Here is a 21182-nt window from a genome sequence, read left to right on the forward strand (position 1 = left end):
GTATCACACAGGAGAGGATTAGATACACGGCTCAGCAGACAGTATCACACAGGAGAGGATTAGATACACGGCTCAGCAGTCAGTATCACACAGGAGAGGATTAGATACACGGCTCAGCAGTCAGTATCACAGGAGAGGATTAGATACACGGCTCAGCAGACAGTATCACACAGGGGAGGATTAGATACACGGCTCAGCAGACAGTATCACACAGGGGAGGATTAGATACATGGCTCAGCAGTCAGTATCACACAGGATAAGATTAGATACACGGCTCAGCAGTCAGTATCACACAGGAGAGGATTAGATACACAGCTCAGCAGTCAGTATCACACAGGAGAGGATTAGATAAACGGCTCAGCAGTCAGTATCGCACAGGAGAGGATTAGATACACGGCTCAGCAGTCAGTATCGCACAGGATAGGATGAGATACACTGCTCAGCAGTCAGTATCGCACAGGATAGGATTAGATACACGGCTCAGCAGACAGTATCACACAGGAGGATTAGATACACGGCTCAGCAGACAGTATCACACAGGAGAGGATTAGATACACGGCTCAGCAGTCAGTATCGAACAGGAGAGGATTAGATACACGGCTCAGCAGTCAGTATCGCACAGGAGAGGATTAGATACACGACTCAGCAGTCAGTATCGCACAGGAGAGGATGAGATACACGGCTCAGCAGTCAGTATCGCACAGGAGAGGATTAGATACACGGCTCAGCAGTCAGTATCGCACAGGAGAGGATTAGATACACGGCTCAGCAGTCAGTATCGCACAGGATAGGATGAGATACACGGCTCAGCAGTCAGTATCGCACAGGATAGGATTAGATACACGGCTCAGCAGACAGTATCACACAGGAGAGGATTAGATACACGGCTCAGCAGTCAGTATCGCACAGGAGAGGATTAGATACACAGCTCAGCAGTCAGTATCACACAGGATATGATTAGATACACGGCTCAGCAGTCAGTATCGTACAGGAGAGGATTAGATGCACGGCTCAGCAGTCAGTATCGCACAGGAGGGGATTAGATACACGGCTCAGCAGTCAGTATCGCACAGGAGAGGATTAGATACACGGCTCAGCAGTCAGTATCCCACACAGGATAGGATTAGATACACGGCACAGCAGTCAGTATCACACAGGAGAGGATTAGATACACGGCTCAGCAGTCAGTATCACACAGGAGAGGATTAGATGCACGGCTCAGCAGTCAGTATCGCACAGGAGAGGATTAGATACACGGCTCAGCAGTCAGTATCGCACAGGAGAGGATTAGATACACGGCTCAGCAGTCAGTATCGCACAGGAGAGGATTAGATACATGGCTCAGCAGTCAGTATCACACAGGAGAGGATTAGATACACGGCTCAGCAGTCAGAATCACACAGGATAGGATTAGATACACGGCTCAGCAGTCAGTATCACACAGGAGAGGATTAGATACACGGCTCAGCAGTCAGTATCACACAGGAGGGGATTAGATACACGGCTCAGCAGTCAGTATCACACAGGAGAGGATTAGATACACGGCTCAGCAGACAGTATCACACGGGATAGGATTAGATACACGGCTCAGCAGTCAGTATCGCACAGGAGAGGATTAGATACACGGCTCAGCAGTCTGTATCACACAGGAGAGGATTAGATACACGGCTCAGCAGTCAGTATCACACAGGATAGGATAAGATACACGGCTCAGCAGTCAGTATCGCACAGGAGAGGATTAGATACACGGCTCAGCAGTCAGTATCGCACAGGAGAGGATTAGATACACGGCTCAGCAGTCAGTATCACACAGGATAGGATTAGATACACGGCTCAGCAGTCAGTATCACACAGGATAGGATTAGATACACGACTCAGCACTCAGTATCACACAGGAGAGGATTAGATACACGCCTCAGCAGTCAGTATCACACAGGATAGGATTAGATACACGGCTCAGCAGACAGTATCACACAGGATAGTATTAGATACACAGCTCAGCAGACAGTATCACGCAGGATAGGATTAGATACACGGCTCAGCAGTCAGTATCACACGGGATAGGATTAGATACACGGCTCAGCAGTCAGTATCGCACAGGATAGGATTAGATACACGGCTCAGCAGTCAGTATCGCACAGGAGAGGATTAGATACACGGCTCAGCAGTCAGTATCGCACAGGAGAGGATTAGATACACGGCTCAGCAGTCAGTATCACACAGGAGAGGATTAGATACACGGCTCAGCAGTCAGTATCACACAGGATAGGATTAGATACACGGCTCAGCAGTCAGTATCACACAGGATAGGATTAGATACACGGCTCAGCAGACAGTATCACACAGGATAGTATTAGATACACAGCTCAGCAGACAGTATCACGCAGGATAGGATTAGATACACGGCTCAGCAGTCAGTATCACACAGGATAGGATTAGACACACAGCTCAGCAGTCAGTATCACACAGGATAGGATTAGATACACGGCTCAGCAGTCAGTATCACACGGGATAGGATTAGATACACGGCTCAGCAGTCAGTATCACACGGGATAGGATTAGATACACGGCTCAGCAGTCAGTATCACACAGGAGAGGATTAGATACACGGCTCAGCAGTCAGTATCACACAGGATAGGATTAGATACACGGCTCAGCAGTCAGTATCACACAGGATAGGATTAGATACACGGCTCAGCAGACAGTATCACACAGGATAGTATTAGATACACAGCTCAGCAGACAGTATCACGCAGGATAGGATTAGATACACGGCTCAGCAGTCAGTATCACACAGGATAGGATTAGATACACGGCTCAGCAGTCAGTATCACACAGGAGAGGATTAGATACACGGCTCAGCAGTCAGAATCACACAGGATAGGATTAGATACACGGCTCAGCAGTCAGTATCACACAGGAGAGGATTAGATACACGGCTCAGCAGTCAGTATCACACAGGAGGGGATTAGATACACGGCTCAGCAGTCAGTATCACACAGGAGAGGATTAGATACACGGCTCAGCAGACAGTATCACACGGGATAGGATTAGATACACGGCTCAGCAGTCAGTATCGCACAGGAGAGGATTAGATACACGGCTCAGCAGTCTGTATCGCACAGGAGAGGATTAGATACACGGCTCAGCAGTCAGTATCACACAGGATAGGATAAGATACACGGCTCAGCAGTCAGTATCGCACAGGAGAGGATTAGATACACGGCTCAGCAGTCAGTATCGCACAGGAGAGGATTAGATACACGGCTCAGCAGTCAGTATCACACAGGATAGGATTAGATACACGGCTCAGCAGTCAGTATCACACAGGATAGGATTAGATACACGACTCAGCACTCAGTATCACACAGGAGAGGATTAGATACACGCCTCAGCAGTCAGTATCACACAGGATAGGATTAGATACACGGCTCAGCAGACAGTATCACACAGGATAGTATTAGATACACAGCTCAGCAGACAGTATCACGCAGGATAGGATTAGATACACGGCTCAGCAGTCAGTATCACACGGGATAGGATTAGATACACGGCTCAGCAGTCAGTATCGCACAGGATAGGATTAGATACACGGCTCAGCAGTCAGTATCGCACAGGAGAGGATTAGATACACGGCTCAGCAGTCAGTATCGCACAGGAGAGGATTAGATACACGGCTCAGCAGTCAGTATCACACAGGAGAGGATTAGATACACGGCTCAGCAGTCAGTATCACACAGGATAGGATTAGATACACGGCTCAGCAGTCAGTATCACACAGGATAGGATTAGATACACGGCTCAGCAGACAGTATCACACAGGATAGTATTAGATACACAGCTCAGCAGACAGTATCACGCAGGATAGGATTAGATACACGGCTCAGCAGTCAGTATCACACAGGATAGGATTAGACACACAGCTCAGCAGTCAGTATCACACAGGATAGGATTAGATACACGGCTCAGCAGTCAGTATCACACGGGATAGGATTAGATACACGGCTCAGCAGTCAGTATCACACGGGATAGGATTAGATACACGGCTCAGCAGTCAGTATCACACAGGAGAGGATTAGATACACGGCTCAGCAGTCAGTATCACACAGGATAGGATTAGATACACGGCTCAGCAGTCAGTATCACACAGGATAGGATTAGATACACGGCTCAGCAGACAGTATCACACAGGATAGTATTAGATACACAGCTCAGCAGACAGTATCACGCAGGATAGGATTAGATACACGGCTCAGCAGTCAGTATCACACAGGATAGGATTAGATACACGGCTCAGCAGTCAGTATCACACAGGATAGGATTAGATACACGGCTCAGCAGTCAGTATCACACAGGATAGGATTAGATACACGGCTCAGCAGACAGTATCACACAGGATAGTATTAGATACACAGCTCAGCAGACAGTATCACGCAGGATAGGATTAGATACACGGCTCAGCAGTCAGTATCACACGGGATAGGATTAGATACACGGCTCAGCAGTCAGTATCACACAGGATAGGATTAGATACACGGCTCAGCAGTCAGTATCACACGGGATAGGATTAGACACACAGCTCAGCAGTCAGTATCACACAGGATAGGATTAGATACACGGCTCAGCAGTCAGTATCACACGGGATAGGATTAGATACACGGCTCAGCAGTCAGTATCACACGGGAGAGGATTAGATACACGGCTCAGCAGTCAGTATCACACGGGAGAGGATTAGATACACGGCTAAGCAGTCAGTATCACACGGGGTAGGATTAGACACACAGCTCAGCAGTCAGTATCACACGGGATAGGATTAGATACACGGCTCAGCAGTCAGTATCACACGGGAGAGGATTAGATACACGGCTCAGCAGTCAGTATCACACGGGAGAGGATTAGATACACGGCTCAGCAGTCAGTATCACACGGGATAGGATTAGACACACGGCTCAGCAGTCAGTATCACACAGGATAGGATTAGATACACGGCTCAGCAGTCAGTATCACACAGGATAGGATTAGACACACAGCTCAGCAGTCAGTATCACACAGAGGATTAGATACACGGCTCAGCAGTCAGTATCACACGGGAGAGGATTAGATACACGGCTCAGCAGTCAGTATCACACGGGAGAGGATTAGATACACGGCTCAGCAGTCAGTATCACACGGGATAGGATTAGATACACAGCTCAGCAGTTAGCATCACTTATGAAAGGATTAGATACGGGTCAGCCTCTTGGATCCGCAGGGTTCAGTATCGTATTAATGAAATTTAGATGAGATTTTTCTTGACATAATTTAATGAAAACCGGATTTATAAACATTAGAGGATTTTCACGATTCCATTGATCCCATTGTGTCGTCCGCCATGTTGGATTTGGTCGCTAATGATCCGTCAGCAGGGCGGCTCTTGACAGTCTCTAGTCGCGGCCGCTGTGCGGTTTCTGCTTCTTGCCAGCAAGTCGTCCGTCACAGGGATCAGGACTTATTATCAGGGCTTGACCCGTGCTCCTCGTAGCTTTACAATGAGCTTCAAACGGGGTGGATGGATTTTCTTCTAGATCATGCTCTACACTGCAGCACTGCTCTCTTATGGTACAAGTGTGATCAGTTGCTCCCTTGCATTAGCTGAGGGCCAGGTACTATGAAGCCAGCCCTCTCTGTACTTCACCACTTCTGTTGTTCATGGCCTTGGACAGTTTTCATTGTCTTTGCTGTTGGGATGAAGGTCCCAATAACGAGCAGGATCATTCTGTGATTGCCCCCAGAAGTGGCCGAGAACGGCGCCCCACACAGGTATAACTGCCAGCATTACGCAGGACTACAACCTCAAGAGGCGACTGTTCTGTCCACGGTGTGCACTAGGGGGCGGCGCTGGAACAGCGAATATCAACTGATTAATGAAAAAGGAAGAAACTAATGTATTAGAGAAGATTCTGGTATAAATGTCTGTAAAGCTGCTATTGGCATGAAATTCTCCCCAGATGTCGGGAACGTCCGACACACAGGAAAGAAATCACCCTAGAAGGCCATAAGTTGTGTGTAATAATGAGAAATGACACAGGGAAAAAGTATTGAACGCGTTACTGACATTTAATACTTTGCATAAAAGCCTTTCCTTTGCTGGTGATGAAGCTTCCAGATGCCTCCGGTGTGGAGAAACTAGTCACAGGCATTGCTCAGGTGTGATTTTGGCCCATTCTTCCACACAACACACTCTACGCATCCTGAAGCTTCCGTGGCTCCTATGATCGCTGAGATTTTAGTTTCTTCCATACATTTTGTCTTGGACTCAGGTCTGGTGATCGGCTCAGCTATTCTGTTTTTCTGAAATCAGTAGAGAATTTTCTTGGCCGTGTGCTGGGATCAGCGTCTTGCTGAAATGTCCACCGTCGTTTCATCTTCATCATCCTGGTAGATGGCTTCAGATTATTATCCAGAATGTCTCGGTACATTTGTCTGTTCATCCTTCCTTCAGTCACATGAAGTTTGCCATTGTCATATGCTGAAAATCAGCCTCACACCATGATGTTGCCACCTCCACACTTCACTGTTGGTATGGTGTTTTTGGGCTGATCTGCAGTGCCTTTTGGCCTCCAAATCTGGTATTATGGCATCCATAGTTTAATTTTGGTCTCTTCCGACCAGACTATATTCTCCCAGTATTTCACAGACTTGGCTAAATGTTGTTCAGTAAACTAAACAGGCATGAACAAGCTTTTTGTTCAGCAATGAAGTTTTGGTGGTGATTATGCACTACTTAGTTTTCTGTGAAACAATTGTACCTGCTTATCACACATCTTTCTAGAGCTTTCCACAGTTGGTCAGTGGCTCTCAGCCAACTCTTCTGATAATTCTTTTCACTTGTCTGTCTTAAGTCTTGCGGGAAGCACCTGGTCATGGTCAGTTTATGGTGAAATGATGTCAGTTACACTTCTGTATTATGGCCACAGCAGTGCTCACTGGAACCTCCAGTAGTTTAGAAATTCTTCTGTAGCCAATGTCCTCAGGATGTTTTGCAACAATAAGGTTGTGAAGGTCTTGAGACAGCTCACTGGTGTTTGTGTGGTTCCTTGGTAACGAGACGCCTTTTTATCGGCCATCAGTTGAACCTGCTGATATTGTTTGTCAGTAAGTGGCCGGATTGCTTCCTAATTACTGACAGATCCCAGCCGATGTCTGGACTTTCCAGGGCTTTTTGCTCTTCTCTTCTATACTTTTCCCTGTGTCATTTCTCATTATTACACAATTTATGGTGATTTTTTTTTCCTGTGTGGATTAAATGTTACTGCTCTATTAGTGCATCACAGCCCTGCAACATCGTGTCTGTTCCATCTGTCACCAGCTCTGCTTGCAGGCAGTGAATGGGATTACTCTTGGTAGCGTCTGGCAGGATTCCTCCTGGGGGTGCAGTCCGTTCTGGGGGCGCAGCACTTCCTGACCTGTTGCTCTCAGGTTGTTACATGATTGCCGCTGTCTTTTTTGCCCTGGTCTAGAGATCACTGCTGCAGACGAAGCCCTGACCCCAAACCTTCAGACCGCACCTCCGATACATTGTAGCTGCCATGCTGCGGGGAGCGTTACAGTGTAACAGCGTGTCTCAGTGCTGACACTCTGCGATCTGCCCATGAGTTGTAATGGCAGACACCCATAATAGAATTGTGGGAGAGATGAGCAGACGCTGATGTGTAACAGTAAGAAATATAGAGACTTTATTAAAAGACATTGGCAGATACGATACTCCGAGGACAGTGATCACCGTACTATGTAGTGTGCGACATTCAGGACTATAGACCGGCTCCGCGGCGCCCCCTGGGGTGGGGTCTGTGTTATGCGCTCACAGATACGACTTTGCTTAGACCGGAGAAGTAGGATTTCTCGCGCTCGCTCATCACCTCGAAGTGCAGCGGCTGCCGGCAGAAGTTACACTCGGCGGTGGAGTGCGGCTTCAGGTCCAGACCCACCTCCTTCCAGGTGATCAGCAGCTTCTCTGTGGAGGGAGAGCGCGAGCGTCAGTGACCGGGAGACAGAAGGAAGAGATCAGGGATCGAGCCCAAGAAGATCTGCGCTCGGCCGTTGTCTACGCAGCAGGTGGTCGCTACTAAACTAGGTCCTGAGACTAAGATCTGACGGCCCAGAGTAGGGGTCTGGACTGCTGGGACCCCCAGCAAGCAGAGGGGACGAGCCTCCGCTCCATTCATAGTCTATGAGCGCTTTTTGTCCAGACATCCAACTTATCTCCGGCCATCCCATAAATAATGAATGGAGGTCCAGTACGTGCATCCCCCTCCCCGCACTGGGGTCCCAGCAGTCGCTATGAGTGAGGAACACTTTTCAATTTGAGGAATATCCCTTCAATGAAAAAGGCCAAAACCCACTGTAACCTTATCCTGTTCACACAGCTGTAGGTTTGTGACAGTGTATCTGTATAAGCAACCCACTGTGCGGCACAGATCTGCCCTGATCACTACACCGACGAGGCCATAAAGCTACAGGTTTTATAGGGTCCCCTGCCCGTTACCACCTCTTATGGCGGAACGCGGTGATACAACAACTTGTGTCTCGTGCAGATCCAACATGGAAACCAGGCAGATCTCTCTGCGCTAGGAGCGCAGGTTTCGACATGACCCACATCCGGCTCATCCCCCTCCGCCCCTCTGAATAATACTTAAGGAGCGAGCTTTTAAGACAACAGTACGTACCCAGGAAGTAGCTCATCATCTGGGGCGTGTGGTGCGGGGTGGGCGCGATCCGCAGCAGCTCCTCTCCACGTGGGACTGTGGGGTAATTAATGGCCTGGACGTAGATGTCGTATTTACTCATCAGCTGGTCGCAGATTTCTGTATTTTTGGCAGCATCTGCAACCTGGAGGGGAAAATGAAACACGATCATCTGATTCTCCAGCACCATATGATCCCATTGATGCTGGATTAAAGGACTTTAGGTAACATATCCCCAGCAGCCATCAGGCACTGGGTGCATACTAGAGCCCTGATCCCAGCAGATCGCTAATGCTCAGCTATTCTGGATTATCAGACGCCGGACTTTCCCCAATAGTCTGCAATCACCGCTCTCAATCTTGTGGTAAATTGTATCCTGTAGCTGACGAATGCCCGGAGCGGTGCCACCCCGGACACTGTGCCCAGCCTCCCACCACGGCGCCACCCCGGACACTGTGCCCAGCCTCCCACCATGGCTCCGCCCGAGACACTGTGCCCAGCCTCCCACCACGGCTCCGCCCGAGACACTGTGCCCAGCCTCCCACCACGGCTCCGCCCCAGACACTGCCCAGCCTCCCACCACAGCTCCGCCCCAGACACTGTGCCCAGCCTCCCACCACGGCTCCGCCCCAGACACTGTGCCCAGCCTCCCACCACGGCTCCGCCCCAGACACTGTGCCCAGCCTCCCACCACGGCTCCGCCCCAGACACTGTGCCCAGCCTCCCACCACGGCTCCGCCCCAGACACTGTGCCCAGCCTCCCACCATGGCTCCGCCCCAGACACTGTGCCCAGCCTCCCACCATGGCTCCGCCCTGGACACGGTGCCACACCGAACACTGTGCCCAGCCTCCCACCACTGCTCCGCCCTGGACACGGTGCCCAACCTCCCACCACTGCGCCACCCCGGACATTGTGCCCAGCCTCCCACCACTGCTCCGCCCTGGACACGGTGCCACCCCGGACACTGTGCCCAGCCTCCCACCACGGCGCCACCCCAGACACTGTGCCCAGCCTCCCACCATGGCTCCGCCCTGGACACTGTGCCACACCGGACACTGTGCCCAGCCTCCCACCACTGCTCCGCCCTGGACACGGTGCCCAACCTCCCACCACTGCTCCACCCTGGACATGGTGCCCAACCTCCCACCACTGCGCCACCCTGGACACGGTGCCACTCCGGTCATTGTGCCCAGCCTCCCACCACAGCTCCGCCCTGGACACGGTGCCACCCCGGACATTGTGCCCAGCCTCCCACCACTGCTCCGCCCTGGACACGGTGCCACTCCGGACATTGTACCCAGCCTCCCACCACTGCTCCGCCCTGGAAACGGTGCCACCCCAGACACAGTGCCCAGCCCTGGCAGCTGGCCAGTCCTTACTCTGATGGGGATGATGTGGCTGGGGCAATGCACCACGGGGAGCCCGGCGTCCATCAGCATCTGCCGTAGGAGTTTGACGTTGCGCTGGTGCTGTCGCCTCAGGACCTGCCCTTCTTTGCTCTTCAACACCCGGACAGACGCCATGGCTCCAGCCAGCAGCATGGGTGGTAGGGAGGTGGTGAAGATGAAGCCGGCGGCATAGGAGCGGACCGTGTCGATCAGAGCGCTGGTGCTGGCAATGTAACCTCCTACGCAGCCAAATGCTTTGCCTAAAGAAGAGACGCCGAGCAGTGAACTACGAGGATTCACCTCAAATCTACAAGATCTCTGCTTGCTGTTAATGAATGAACCATTTACCCAGAGTGCCGGAGATCATATCCATCTTACTCATGACTCCATCACGATCGCCAATCCCCCCGCCTCGGGCGCCATATAACCCGACTGCATGCACTTCATCCACAAACGTGATTGCTCCGTACTCGTGTGCCACATCGCACAGCTCCTCCAGGGGGCAGACGGCGCCTGCAAGGGTCAATCATTAACATCAGAATAGACATCGATACAAGGAACAAAGGATTCATAACAAGTTTTACACATTCAGAAGCCGGCAGATAATGGTGACAATTCTGCAATCTCGCCACCAAATATTTACCCGAAACACACCCCTCCCCCGAGCGACCCGGCGCACACAGCGGCAATAGTCAATGTGCCTATTAAGTTTACCATCTTCCCTCTACCCTTTCCATCGCTGGGATCCCAAGATCCTGAGAACAGGGGTCTCAAAGTGGCATGTGTGAACCCTGCGCCATTCAGTGTATAGTGGGGGTGGGTGCGGTGCTCCATTTATATAATGCATGGAGGAGGGGGCATAGGTTTGGTGCGGTCTTAGCAGCCAGAACCCCCAGCAATCGGTAATGTCTATGGGACAACTCCTTTAATAAAAAAAAAAAATAAATATAAAAGCAACTGTGTAACCCACTTTAATTTCTGACCACTGCTTGCTGTCAGTGAACGGTGAAGCTCTCTAGGGCAGGTTTTCCTGCACAGATACGATGTTACATTTGCATCCAGTTTACACAATGCAGTCAGTGACCGGCTCTGGACTGCCGGCTGATACATTGTATCTGTTAGGACGGGAGAGCTCGGAGCGGTGTCGCTTGTCTACATGGATACATTGTAACACCCTTATTTGCTCCAGATGTGTTAAGCCCGTTAGTTTCCATTCCCTGACAGCCGGCAGAGGTTCTGAAGATTGAGAAGAACTGAACAAAGTTTGTTAGAAAGTTAAAACGTTTTTATTTGACGCTGGTGAAGCCGCACGACGCTGCGCACACTCACCATCCATGGAATGGACGGTCTCGAAGGCCACGATCTTGGGGGTGGCGGGGTCGGAGTTCTTTAGCAGCTCCCGCAGGTGAGCCACGTCGTTGTGGCGGAAGATGTACTTGGGCACACGGCTGTTGCGGATCCCCTGGATCATGGAGGCGTGATTCCCAGAGTCTGAGTAGATCTCACAACCTAGAAGATCGGGGGTTAAAGTCGCCTTAACATTACAGTCCTATAAGCTGTTGTGAAGCCGTGCATACTGGGACTTGTAGTGCACACCAACTGCAGGCTTCGGCCATTCACCAGCAGTCGGTCAGATCCTCACTTACCGGGCAACATCTTAGCCAGGGTGAAGAGCGTGGAGTCATTCGCCACAAAACACGAGGAGAAGAGCAGCGCCGCGTCTTTACCGTGCAGGTCGGCCAACTCGTGCTCCAGATCCACATGGAATTTACTTGTGCCCGAGATGTTCCTGGTGCCGCCCGCTCCGGCCCCGTGATATTTTAGGGTCTCACTATAGGAATATACAAGAGGTGAGGCAAGAGCAAATTCTTCTTAAAGGGGAAGTGCATAAAGCAATCTCTGTGGGGCAACATGTAATGGTTTGCACAACTGCGATGTGTCGCCCTGCGGAAGCTTCCATGTTCTATTCCTTGTAACATGTGGCGGAAGCAATAACAATAAAAGGAGTCAATACTCTGGATACACGGTATTGCTTAAACCGTGGCACAACAGCTGTTGTGAAACTACCACTCCCAACATGCAAACACATATGCCGATACACTGGAGGAGGAGGAGGAGAGGGGTGAGATGTCAGCCACAAGTGAGAAGGTGAACATCCAGTATAGAAACTATGATCGTGTGTATAGGAGACGGAGCGCCGTACAAAGGGCCAACTACAGATCTAATCCCCGGATCAGGGGGGGGGGGGTCACAGGAGCAGAGGTTTCCCTTACACAGAGCTCGGCGTCTATCTGGGTAACGGCAGCTCCGACGCCTGAAAATTGGGTCCATGTGACAATGGTCCGAGGTCACAACACACCGGCTCTATTATAAAGGGACCTTACCCAGCCAGGGGAGGAACGTGGAGCGAAACATGAGAAATACAAGAGGCGACGTGACCCAGATCAGGGCCCCCGCTAAACGCAGATTCAGGTCAGGACATAATCACGTCGTTATGGCTCCTTTATCCCATGTGAATGGAGGAAATGTAATTATGTTCTATACCATACAGCCCGGGATTAGCCCAGCACATAATGGGTGTCTGTACTTCTGTGCCCCCCAGGGGAATCGACCTACATTCTAGATTATAGATGACATGGGGGGAGACGAGGGGCTGCAGAGACGATCACTGACACAGTGAAATCACTGTTTTTTTGGGTCACTGTTTCCACGTGTAGAATGTCTGCAGTGATACATTGTATCCAGGCCATCAGATGGAAGGCGAGCGCTCGGCAGCCTCCTCCGCCCACACAGGTTAAACGCAGCGTCGGCCGGACACGTGCACCCAGGATCTATTCTAACGGGACACGAGCGCCCCAATCCGACAGCCAGCGCCCCAATCCGACAGCTATTTCTGCTCTCAGCATTCAGACCCTCACTGATCTGTTTTCACCAGTCAACCCCTTTAAGAAACTTGAAGAATCAAAACTCACACGACCGCTCCGACCACTTCTGGATGGCGGCTCATCCCCAGGTAGTCGTTGCTGCACCACACTGAGACAGACTTCTTACTGACCAGCGAGTCAGAGTAGTCGTCGGCCATGGGAAAGACCTGAGCGCGGCGGTTGACGGTTTTGAACACGCGGTACGTGTGGTCGCTTTTTTTTTCTTCTATTTTTTTCTCAAAGAAGTGGTCGTATTGGAAAGTGCGCACGGCTGAGGACAAAAGATACATTACATGAATGCAAGGATTACACAGGCACATGCTGCGCCAGCCGGGGTCTCAACACACCGCGATCACAGCCATGCCATGCTCGTCTTACCAGACGTACAGATGGAGTATTTATACTGAGGAGGGTTTACATATTATTTCTATATTCATTGTTTCCAATCCTCAGGATGCAGCCTGCAGTGTAAAGAATGGAGGTTTTCAATCGGCCCTTTCTACATCACTTGTAGCAGATCTCATTTAATATAACTTGCAGGAATGTAACTATAATAGGTGAAGGTTGTAATCGGAACCAGTGCCCTGGAGCCTAGAGGGGCCCCTATGAAAAGACTAATAAAGATCTCCAATAGTTGGGGGTCCCGTTTGAGACTTTTCCCTCGGGCCCACAAGACTCAGGTTACACCACTGATCATCTGGATAGATTGGGAGGTTTATTACACACTGAATGGACAAGCCTAACACAGAGCCATGACTGCCCCCATTCTTTATACTGCAGGCTGCATCCCGAGAAATGATCACGTTTTATATCATTTGGGGCTTCGGTGCTGAGGGCAGCGAGGAGCGTAGGACAGTTACATTTTGGCATGTTATCCTGGAGGAGATGAGACACCAGTTCGGGCTTCTGGAATTGCTCCAGGACCCTCATCTTCCTCTCCGGCTTCGGATCAGATATGGCCGGCTCCACGACAGGCGACGACTTCTGGTCTGAAAACGTACAATTCAGGAATGTTTGTCACACAAGAAACTCCAACAATAATATGGCGAGAAGAATAGAAGGCGAGTCGGGAGCCGAGCCCATGGGGGGAGGGGAGTCTGGATCGTAAGCAGGGAGCGGCCGAGGAGCCAAGAGGCGAAGAAGCAGCCTTGACCCCCACACATGCTGGATTATAACGGGGGCGACTACCCCATCCTGGTTGGGGGTGTGAGGGCGGCCACAGCACATCCCGATGGGAGCAGTAATTGCAGCAGATTTGTAAGAAAAGGGGGTAATTACCAAAGATATTAAGCAGCTGTCTACAATGGCTGACCGCATGGCGGTAGGTGCAGAACGTACCTTTCCTCCGGCTCCGCACTTCGCGCACATCCTCCTGCAGAGCGAGGCTGGCCTTGCGGAACACGCTGCTGCTCTCCTGGCTCAGCTCTCCGGCCAGGAAGGGGCACTTGGATGCGCTCTGCTCGGCCGGCGCCTGGGACGCGGGGCAGGAGACAGCCGCTGCCGGAGGCTTCGTATCTGATGAGAAGAAATACAAATATTCCGGTTTACAGGAAGTTGTGCTTTGGAAACACTTTAATACATGTCCTCTCATCCGGCATCGTGAGATCTGAGAGGTGCCGGATTACCGGACAATCAGAGGAGACTACGCCCCTCACTGCTCAGAGGATTTATCAGGTCATCGGCCGCAGGATTAAATGGAATCTTACTGAATAAAGTCTGAAACTTAATAAAACATTTGTTACGTCACAGAATGACAAAGCAAATTAAGATCTGGCAGGACAGGGCGTTCTGCAACACAAACATGAAATATAAACCTTGCTTCACCCCAGCACAGGAGCAGCCGAGTTCAGAGATTAGGCTGATCCGGAGCCAAGGCGAGGCCGCTCTGTGCCGCACCTCCCCGGGTCTGATCCTGTGCCAACGAGCAAACTCCGCTCACCCCGCGCAGCGCCAGGGTTATAACACGGCTGCAGAATCCTAGAACACGTGCCGGATTATCAGATGCTGGATTACAAGAATAACGGCTCAAGCAGACGTGTCCGAGCAGGGACTAGTAATGCACAGACCGACCGCGAGTCTCCGGACCGGAGTACGATGGCTTCAAGCATTTCTATGCAGCGGTCATGCCGGGGTCAGGGGAGACGCGGCCAGTCCTGGCATCACGGTCACAGATCGGATCAAGATCCACGGACGTCCTCATGAGCCCAACACTAGCGTTAGTAATCCACCATCCAATAATCAAGAAAGTCTGATAATCTGGCATACGACTGCAGTGACTGGTAACTTGTTACAGCAGACAATTTACCCTTCACACAAATGACTGATGTGGATTCTTCTCTTGGAAATCTCAATCCAACACCCATCAGGTCACCTTGACGCCAGATTAAAGGAATTTTACAAAATGAGAAGTTTCTATTGCTGCACATCCTGTAATCCGGCATATGACCAGCAACAAGCTCAGACGTGAAATCTGCTCTGCTAGAATCCGCCCTGGATAATCACGAGACGGAGACACGAGTGATGATCCAGAACCCATGATCCCACCGGGCGGGGAAAGGAGGGCAGAGGGTGCGGCCGCCCCAGGCCCTGCGCTCTGAGGAGCCCACCCTATGTACATAGCGCGCCGATACAGATACCTCTGCGGCAGCAGGGAGACGATCGCTCTGCACGGCCACCATCCGCCCTGTAGGTCACTTTAGTCCAGCGGCCTGCAGAACAGCCGGTCCAGAGCGGAGCACACACCGCACGCAGCATCACCGCCTTCGTCTGCCTGAGACCTGCCGCTGTCTGCTGCTGGACTCGCGGGTGTAAGGAGAGGAGATGAGGCTTATTCTTATCTCTTAAAACTGTGTTATGGCCCTATGTGGGGGCTACAAACGAGACCACTAAATAACGTGGGCTACTGATGAGGCCCCCATAAATAGTAGGTGCTACTAAGGGGAAGCCATGATACACAGTGTGGGCTACCACAGAGAGTGGGGGCATCATACCGTGTACAGGTCGAGACTCGGGACATTCCATGTAAAGGGGGCATTTAATGTTATAGGAGAACTCCGGTTACTGTGACAGTAAAGGGCCACACACAGGGCAAGATTACTTACTAGGGGGCACAATGTGGGCTCTGTTTTCTTGAGCACTTGCACCTGGCATTACTATATTCTAGAGAGTTGCTTTAGAATTTAGAGGGCACATAGAATCACACAGCAGGTGCAGTAACAGGGTCACATACGGCAGCAGCGGCTCAGTATTAGGGTACCAGCAGGATAAGGAGATTGTGCAGGTTGGGAATCGTCCCATTGGGGACGATGCTGAAAAGATGAGACATGAAATGTGTCTGTGCTGTAATATCTGCAGCCGAGTTCTAGATGGAAGAAGTCGTCATGTCGGTCTGGGCCAGATGGAAAAGACGAGAAAAGTGAACGATTCCATCAGAAAGAACGTCAGCGGTAAGTCACCATCTATAACTGTGCTGTGATCTCTTGTATGTCCTGCAGCACTGATATCTACACTATGTGTCACCATATGGCGGTAATATCAGTGTTAGTCTTTGTATAGAGATTATTTCCAGTAACCGAGCGGTCATCTGCTGAGGATCTCCTACATCCACTATTAGGGGGTGCCACCATAGTGGTAATCAGGGACACCTGGTTAGGGGCCACTCAAAGGTTCCCCACCCCCCACACACAAACCCCTAGCTATGACTCTGGATCCCAGATTAAAAGAATTTTCTATTTTTTTGTGTCTTCCATCAGTCCGGCATTTATAAGACACAGATCTATTGGGATTTCAGGACTGAAACTCCGTTCTCAGATCCTTCTGAACCGTCATCAGTCTGGGCGGAATCAGGAGTCACTTCAATTTGTGTTATTTCAAATTAAAGGAATTTTTTGGATTTAAAACTTTAATCCCCCCCCCCCCCTCCTCGGGTGAATATTTGCTGCTGAGGTTTCGGCTGATCCAGATCGATAAGTATAAGTAACCCTCGCCAGTCTAATGTGACAACCAGAAGTGATCGCTTGTATGCTCAGTCTGTGGCAGAGCGCCGCGCCATTGTTATATAGGGTGAAGTGCAACCGAGTCCAAGGCCCAGAGGACAAAGGGCGGACAGCTATAAATACATAATATATCTATCCCTGTACTGAAGGTCAGGGACAATTCTGGAATCCTCAGTGGGGGAGGACCCCTAATAAAAGGGATTGGTGCCTCGCTGCCCAATAATGCACTGTGGGGGGGAGGGGATATTTGAGCACAAAGGTTTATTTTAGAGTGCAAGCTCCGAACGCAGGAATGTCATGTGACCAGCAATGAGAGTGTTAGGAACCCTTACTGCAGGACAGGTAACAGCAATGATGGGAGCAGGACTCCTCTGCAGGCAAAGGGCGTTAGCAGTTAATGGAATATATTCGGGAATTGCCATTCATGCATTTTTTTAGAATCTAGGCCCAGCTGTATAACTACAACTCTCCGCATCCCATGCACCCAGGCGAGTGCTGGCTCTTACTCTGACTGCTGCTCGACGTCTCCTTGGTCTCCTGGCGGTGCGCGGCGGAGGTGCTCAGCTGGGCGCCGGACAGGGGTCTGGGCGCCATCATCACAGGGCAGTTCTGGGCATAGGAGATCAGAGATTTGCCGGCTTTCTGGAGGAAGGTCTGCGAGACCCTGGAGAGGAAGGGGCAACGGCGGACGATTGCCTCCATACTGATCACTGGATCTAAGAAGAGACAAGAGTCAAGATCAGCGGCGCAGATCACAACACGTACTAGAGCGCGACCAAGAACAGAAAAAAGAAATTACATCAAAAACTTTAAATTTGTAAAAAAAATAAATATATATTATGACTACTTGTCATCAGTGACTACATTTACTGTTTACCTTCAGATTAAGCACCTGACCTTACACTGCTCACAGGTGAAGATCTGTAACAATTGCAGCTGTTCTGCACAATCCTTAGCGAGCCAATCACATCGCACCGATCTCCCTCCTGTCCTGATAGGATGAGAGACGCTTTGTATCAGCAGTTACAAGACTTCTGCTCGTCGTCAGTGAACGGATACATCCACCTTTACATCTAGTCGTAAACTGCTCTGCCTGAATGCTCACAGCTGAGATTGTTACAATGTGTCACCGCAGCGAAAAATAAATGCATCCAGAGGATTGTGTAGAAGGTTGTAACAAACCCTCAGCTGTGAGAAGGACTCAGGCAGAGCGGTTTCTATGACTCGGGAGTAAATATCGAGGTGTCCATTGAATGGCAGCATCTTATAAGCGATGACACAAGGCGGGGTTCACACCGTATCGGGGGGGTCTCCCGCTCCTCTTACTTCTCCGCTCCGGGTCTCCGGTGATCCGACGACGCCTCAGAAAACCCAGCGGTGACAGAGCGTGACCTGCACTGCGAATTACTACAGCCCCCCCTCCACAAACATCACTGCACCCATCATAACAAAGGTAAATATTTACTAAGAAATGTTACAATGTTTCTCATCCAGGCAGGTGATTAACCCTCCATCGCCCAGGGCAGATAATCACCGCGGCTCCAGACGGTATCTAGGTGCGATTATAACAATCCGATATCAGACAGCGACAAGGTATCGAGAGCACGGCGCCAGGTTAGAGGCAGAGGGCCGGGGTCAGCTCAGGCGGGCGGGGATCCTCCGACAGATCCGGGGGCCGCAGCCTACAGGCGGGGACCGGGGGGGGGGGGGGGGCGCCGCAGCCTACAGGGGACGGGGGGCGCCCGCAGCCTACAGGGGACGGGGGGCGCCCGCAGCCTACAGGGGACGGGGGGCGCCCGCAGCCTACAGGGGACGGGGGGCGCCCGCAGCCTACAGGGGACGGGGGGCGCCCGCAGCCTACAGGGGACGGGGGGCGCCCGCAGCCTACAGGGGACGGGGGGCGCCCGCAGCCTACAGGGGACGGGGGGCGCCCGCAGCCTACAGGGGACGGGGGGCGCCCGCAGCCTACAGGGGACGGGGGGCGCCCGCAGCCTACAGGGGACGGGGGGCGCCCGCAGCCTACAGGGGACGGGGGGCGCCCGCAGCCTACAGGGGACGGGGGGCGCCCGCAGCCTACAGGGGACGGGGGGCGCCCGCAGCCTACAGGGGACGGGGGGCGCCCGCAGCCTACAGGGGACGGGGGGCGCCCGCAGCCTACAGGGGACGGGGGGCGCCCGCAGCCTACAGGGGACGGGGGGCGCCCGCAGCCTACAGGGGACGGGGGGCGCCCGCAGCCTACAGGGGACGGGGGGCGCCGCAGCCTACAGGGGACGGGGGGCGCCGCAGCCTACAGGGGACGGGGGGCGCCGCAGCCTACAGGGGACGGGGGGCGCCGCAGCCTACAGGGGACGGGGGGCGCCGCAGCCTACAGGGGACGGGGGGCGCCGCAGCCTACAGGGGACGGGGGGCGCCGCAGCCTACAGGGGACGGGGGGCGCCGCAGCCTACAGGGGACGGGGGGCGCCGCAGCCTACAGGGGACGGGGGGCGCCGCAGCCTACAGGGGACGGGGGGCGCCGCAGCCTACAGGGGACGGGGGGCGCCGCAGCCTACAGGGGACGGGGGGCGCCGCAGCCTACAGGGGACGGGGGGCGCCGCAGCCTACAGGGGACGGGGGGGCCCGCAGCCTACAGGGGACGGGGGGGCCCGCAGCCTACAGGGGACGGGGGGGCCCGCAGCCTACAGGGGACGGGGGGGCCCGCAGCCTACAGGGGACGGGGGGGCCCGCAGCCTACAGGGGACGGGGGGGCCCGCAGCCTACAGGGGACGGGGGGGCCCGCAGCCTACAGGGGACGGGGGGGCCCGCAGCCTACAGGGGACGGGGGGCGCCGCAGCCTACAGGGGACGGGAGGGCCCGCAGCCTACAGGGGACGGGAGGGCCCGCAGCCTACAGGGGACGGGGGGGCCCGCAGCCTACAGGGGACGGGGGGGCCCGCAGCCTACAGGGGACGGGGGGGCCCGCAGCCTACAGGGGACGGGGGGCCCGCAGCCTACAGGGGACGGGGGGCCCACAGCCTACAGGGGACGGGAGGGCCCGCAGCCTACAGGGGACGGGGGGCCCGCAGCCTACAGGGGACGGGGGGCCCGCAGCCTACAGGGGACGGGGGGCGCCGCAGCCTACAGGGGACGGGAGGGCCCGCAGCCTACAGGGGACGGGAGGGCCCGCAGCCTACAGGGGACGGGGGGGCCCGCAGCCTACAGGGGACGGGAGGGCCCGCAGCCTACAGGGGACGGGAGGGCCCGCAGCCTACAGGGGGGGGGCAGCCTACAGGCGCGCCCTCAATAAACCAGAGGAGTGAAAGCACAAAAATCACATCACAGGGAATAATAAATTATAGAATAATAATAATGTAACAAAAAAAAGTAAAGAAAGTGAAGACAGACAGAAACATAATAAAGTATGAATGGACAGACTGTAGAAGCCGCGAGGAGCAGCCACCAGTGGAACTACAAGTCCCAGGAGAGCGGCTACGGCCGGAGGTGTGTGGAGGCAGCGGCCACTCACGGTGCTCGGTGCGGGCTCAGGTCTCCGGTCGGTGCTCGGTGCGGGCTCACTGCTCAGGTCTCTGGCGGAACCGCAATGTCACCTGGTAATGTAAGGTCTTCCGGCTGATCGCTCCCCGCGCCCTGCGCTGTGTGATTGGTGCACGCTAACGCCCGCCTCCCGGCACTAACCAATCCAGTTACAGTATAGCGATAGTCTGCTGACGTCAAAAAATTGTTCTCGCTGTGACCCCGCCCACTTTTTAAAGGGCCACACACGTGTTTCGGACCCTGCTCCGGTACCCGGGGGCCGAGGTTCATACGGTGATAAATGTAAATATTTTTGTCTAAAAATCATTTTTGCAATTGGGTTTCATTACACATTTTGCAGTGTTGTTGTCTACAGCCGCCGGGCTGCTCCGTGCATTGTGGACCGCGTTCACACATGAAGCGTTTACACAGCGATTCCACAGAGAAATCTGGACTGAATCCATGGTCACTTGTGATGGAGACGGAGGAGACGGGACGTGGTGCTGCGGGGAGCGGAGGAGACGGGACGTGGTGCTGCGGGGAGCGGAGGAGACGGGACGTGGCGCTGCCGGGACCGGAGGAGACGGGACGTGCCGCTGCCGGGAGCGGAGGAGATGGGACGTAGCGCTGCCGGGAGCA

The 21182-nt window shown here is 53.1% G+C and overlaps 1 protein-coding gene across 2 annotated transcripts; it reads right to left on the reverse strand.

Moving 5' to 3' along the window:
• Window positions 1-7692: 7692 nt before the first annotated feature.
• Window positions 7693-20693, reverse strand: ALAS1 (5'-aminolevulinate synthase 1). 2 transcript variants are annotated; one of them, XM_073564450.1, is made up of 11 exons: window positions 20536-20693; window positions 17539-17748; window positions 14376-14552; window positions 13898-14026; window positions 13086-13308; window positions 11760-11944; window positions 11443-11622; window positions 10462-10626; window positions 10105-10373; window positions 8706-8868; window positions 7693-7993 (listed from the first exon to the last, which is right to left on the reverse strand). In XM_073564450.1, the coding sequence occupies exons 2-11, from the start codon at window positions 17732-17734 to the stop codon at window positions 7833-7835; spliced, it is 1848 nt and encodes a 615-aa protein (XP_073420551.1). In that variant the 5' UTR covers window positions 17735-17748; window positions 20536-20693; the 3' UTR covers window positions 7693-7832. The 2 variants fall into 2 exon arrangements, with proteins under 2 accessions (XP_073420551.1, XP_073420552.1); XM_073564451.1 differs by lacking the exon at window positions 20536-20693 and adding an exon at window positions 17910-17928.
• Between the last annotated feature and the right edge of the window lie 489 nt (window positions 20694-21182).

The sequence above is a fragment of the Dendrobates tinctorius genome, unplaced genomic scaffold, assembly GCF_039654945.1.
Source record: "Dendrobates tinctorius isolate UK_male_01 unplaced genomic scaffold, ASM3965494v1 ptg000455l, whole genome shotgun sequence".
Classification (NCBI taxonomy): Eukaryota; Metazoa; Chordata; class Amphibia; order Anura; family Dendrobatidae; genus Dendrobates; species Dendrobates tinctorius.

Coding starts and splice junctions, on each gene's coding strand:
- ALAS1 (XM_073564450.1), bottom strand. CDS start 17,734: ATGGAGGCAATCGTCCGCCGTTGCCCCTTCCTCTCCAGGGTCTCGCAG. Junction 14,027..14,375: donor AGTGCGGAGCCGGAGGAAAG/GTACGTTCTGCA, acceptor GTACGTTTTCAG/ACCAGAAGTCGTCGCCTGTC. Junction 11,945..13,085: donor GAAGTGGTCGGAGCGGTCGT/GTGAGTTTTGAT, acceptor ATATTCCTATAG/TGAGACCCTAAAATATCACG.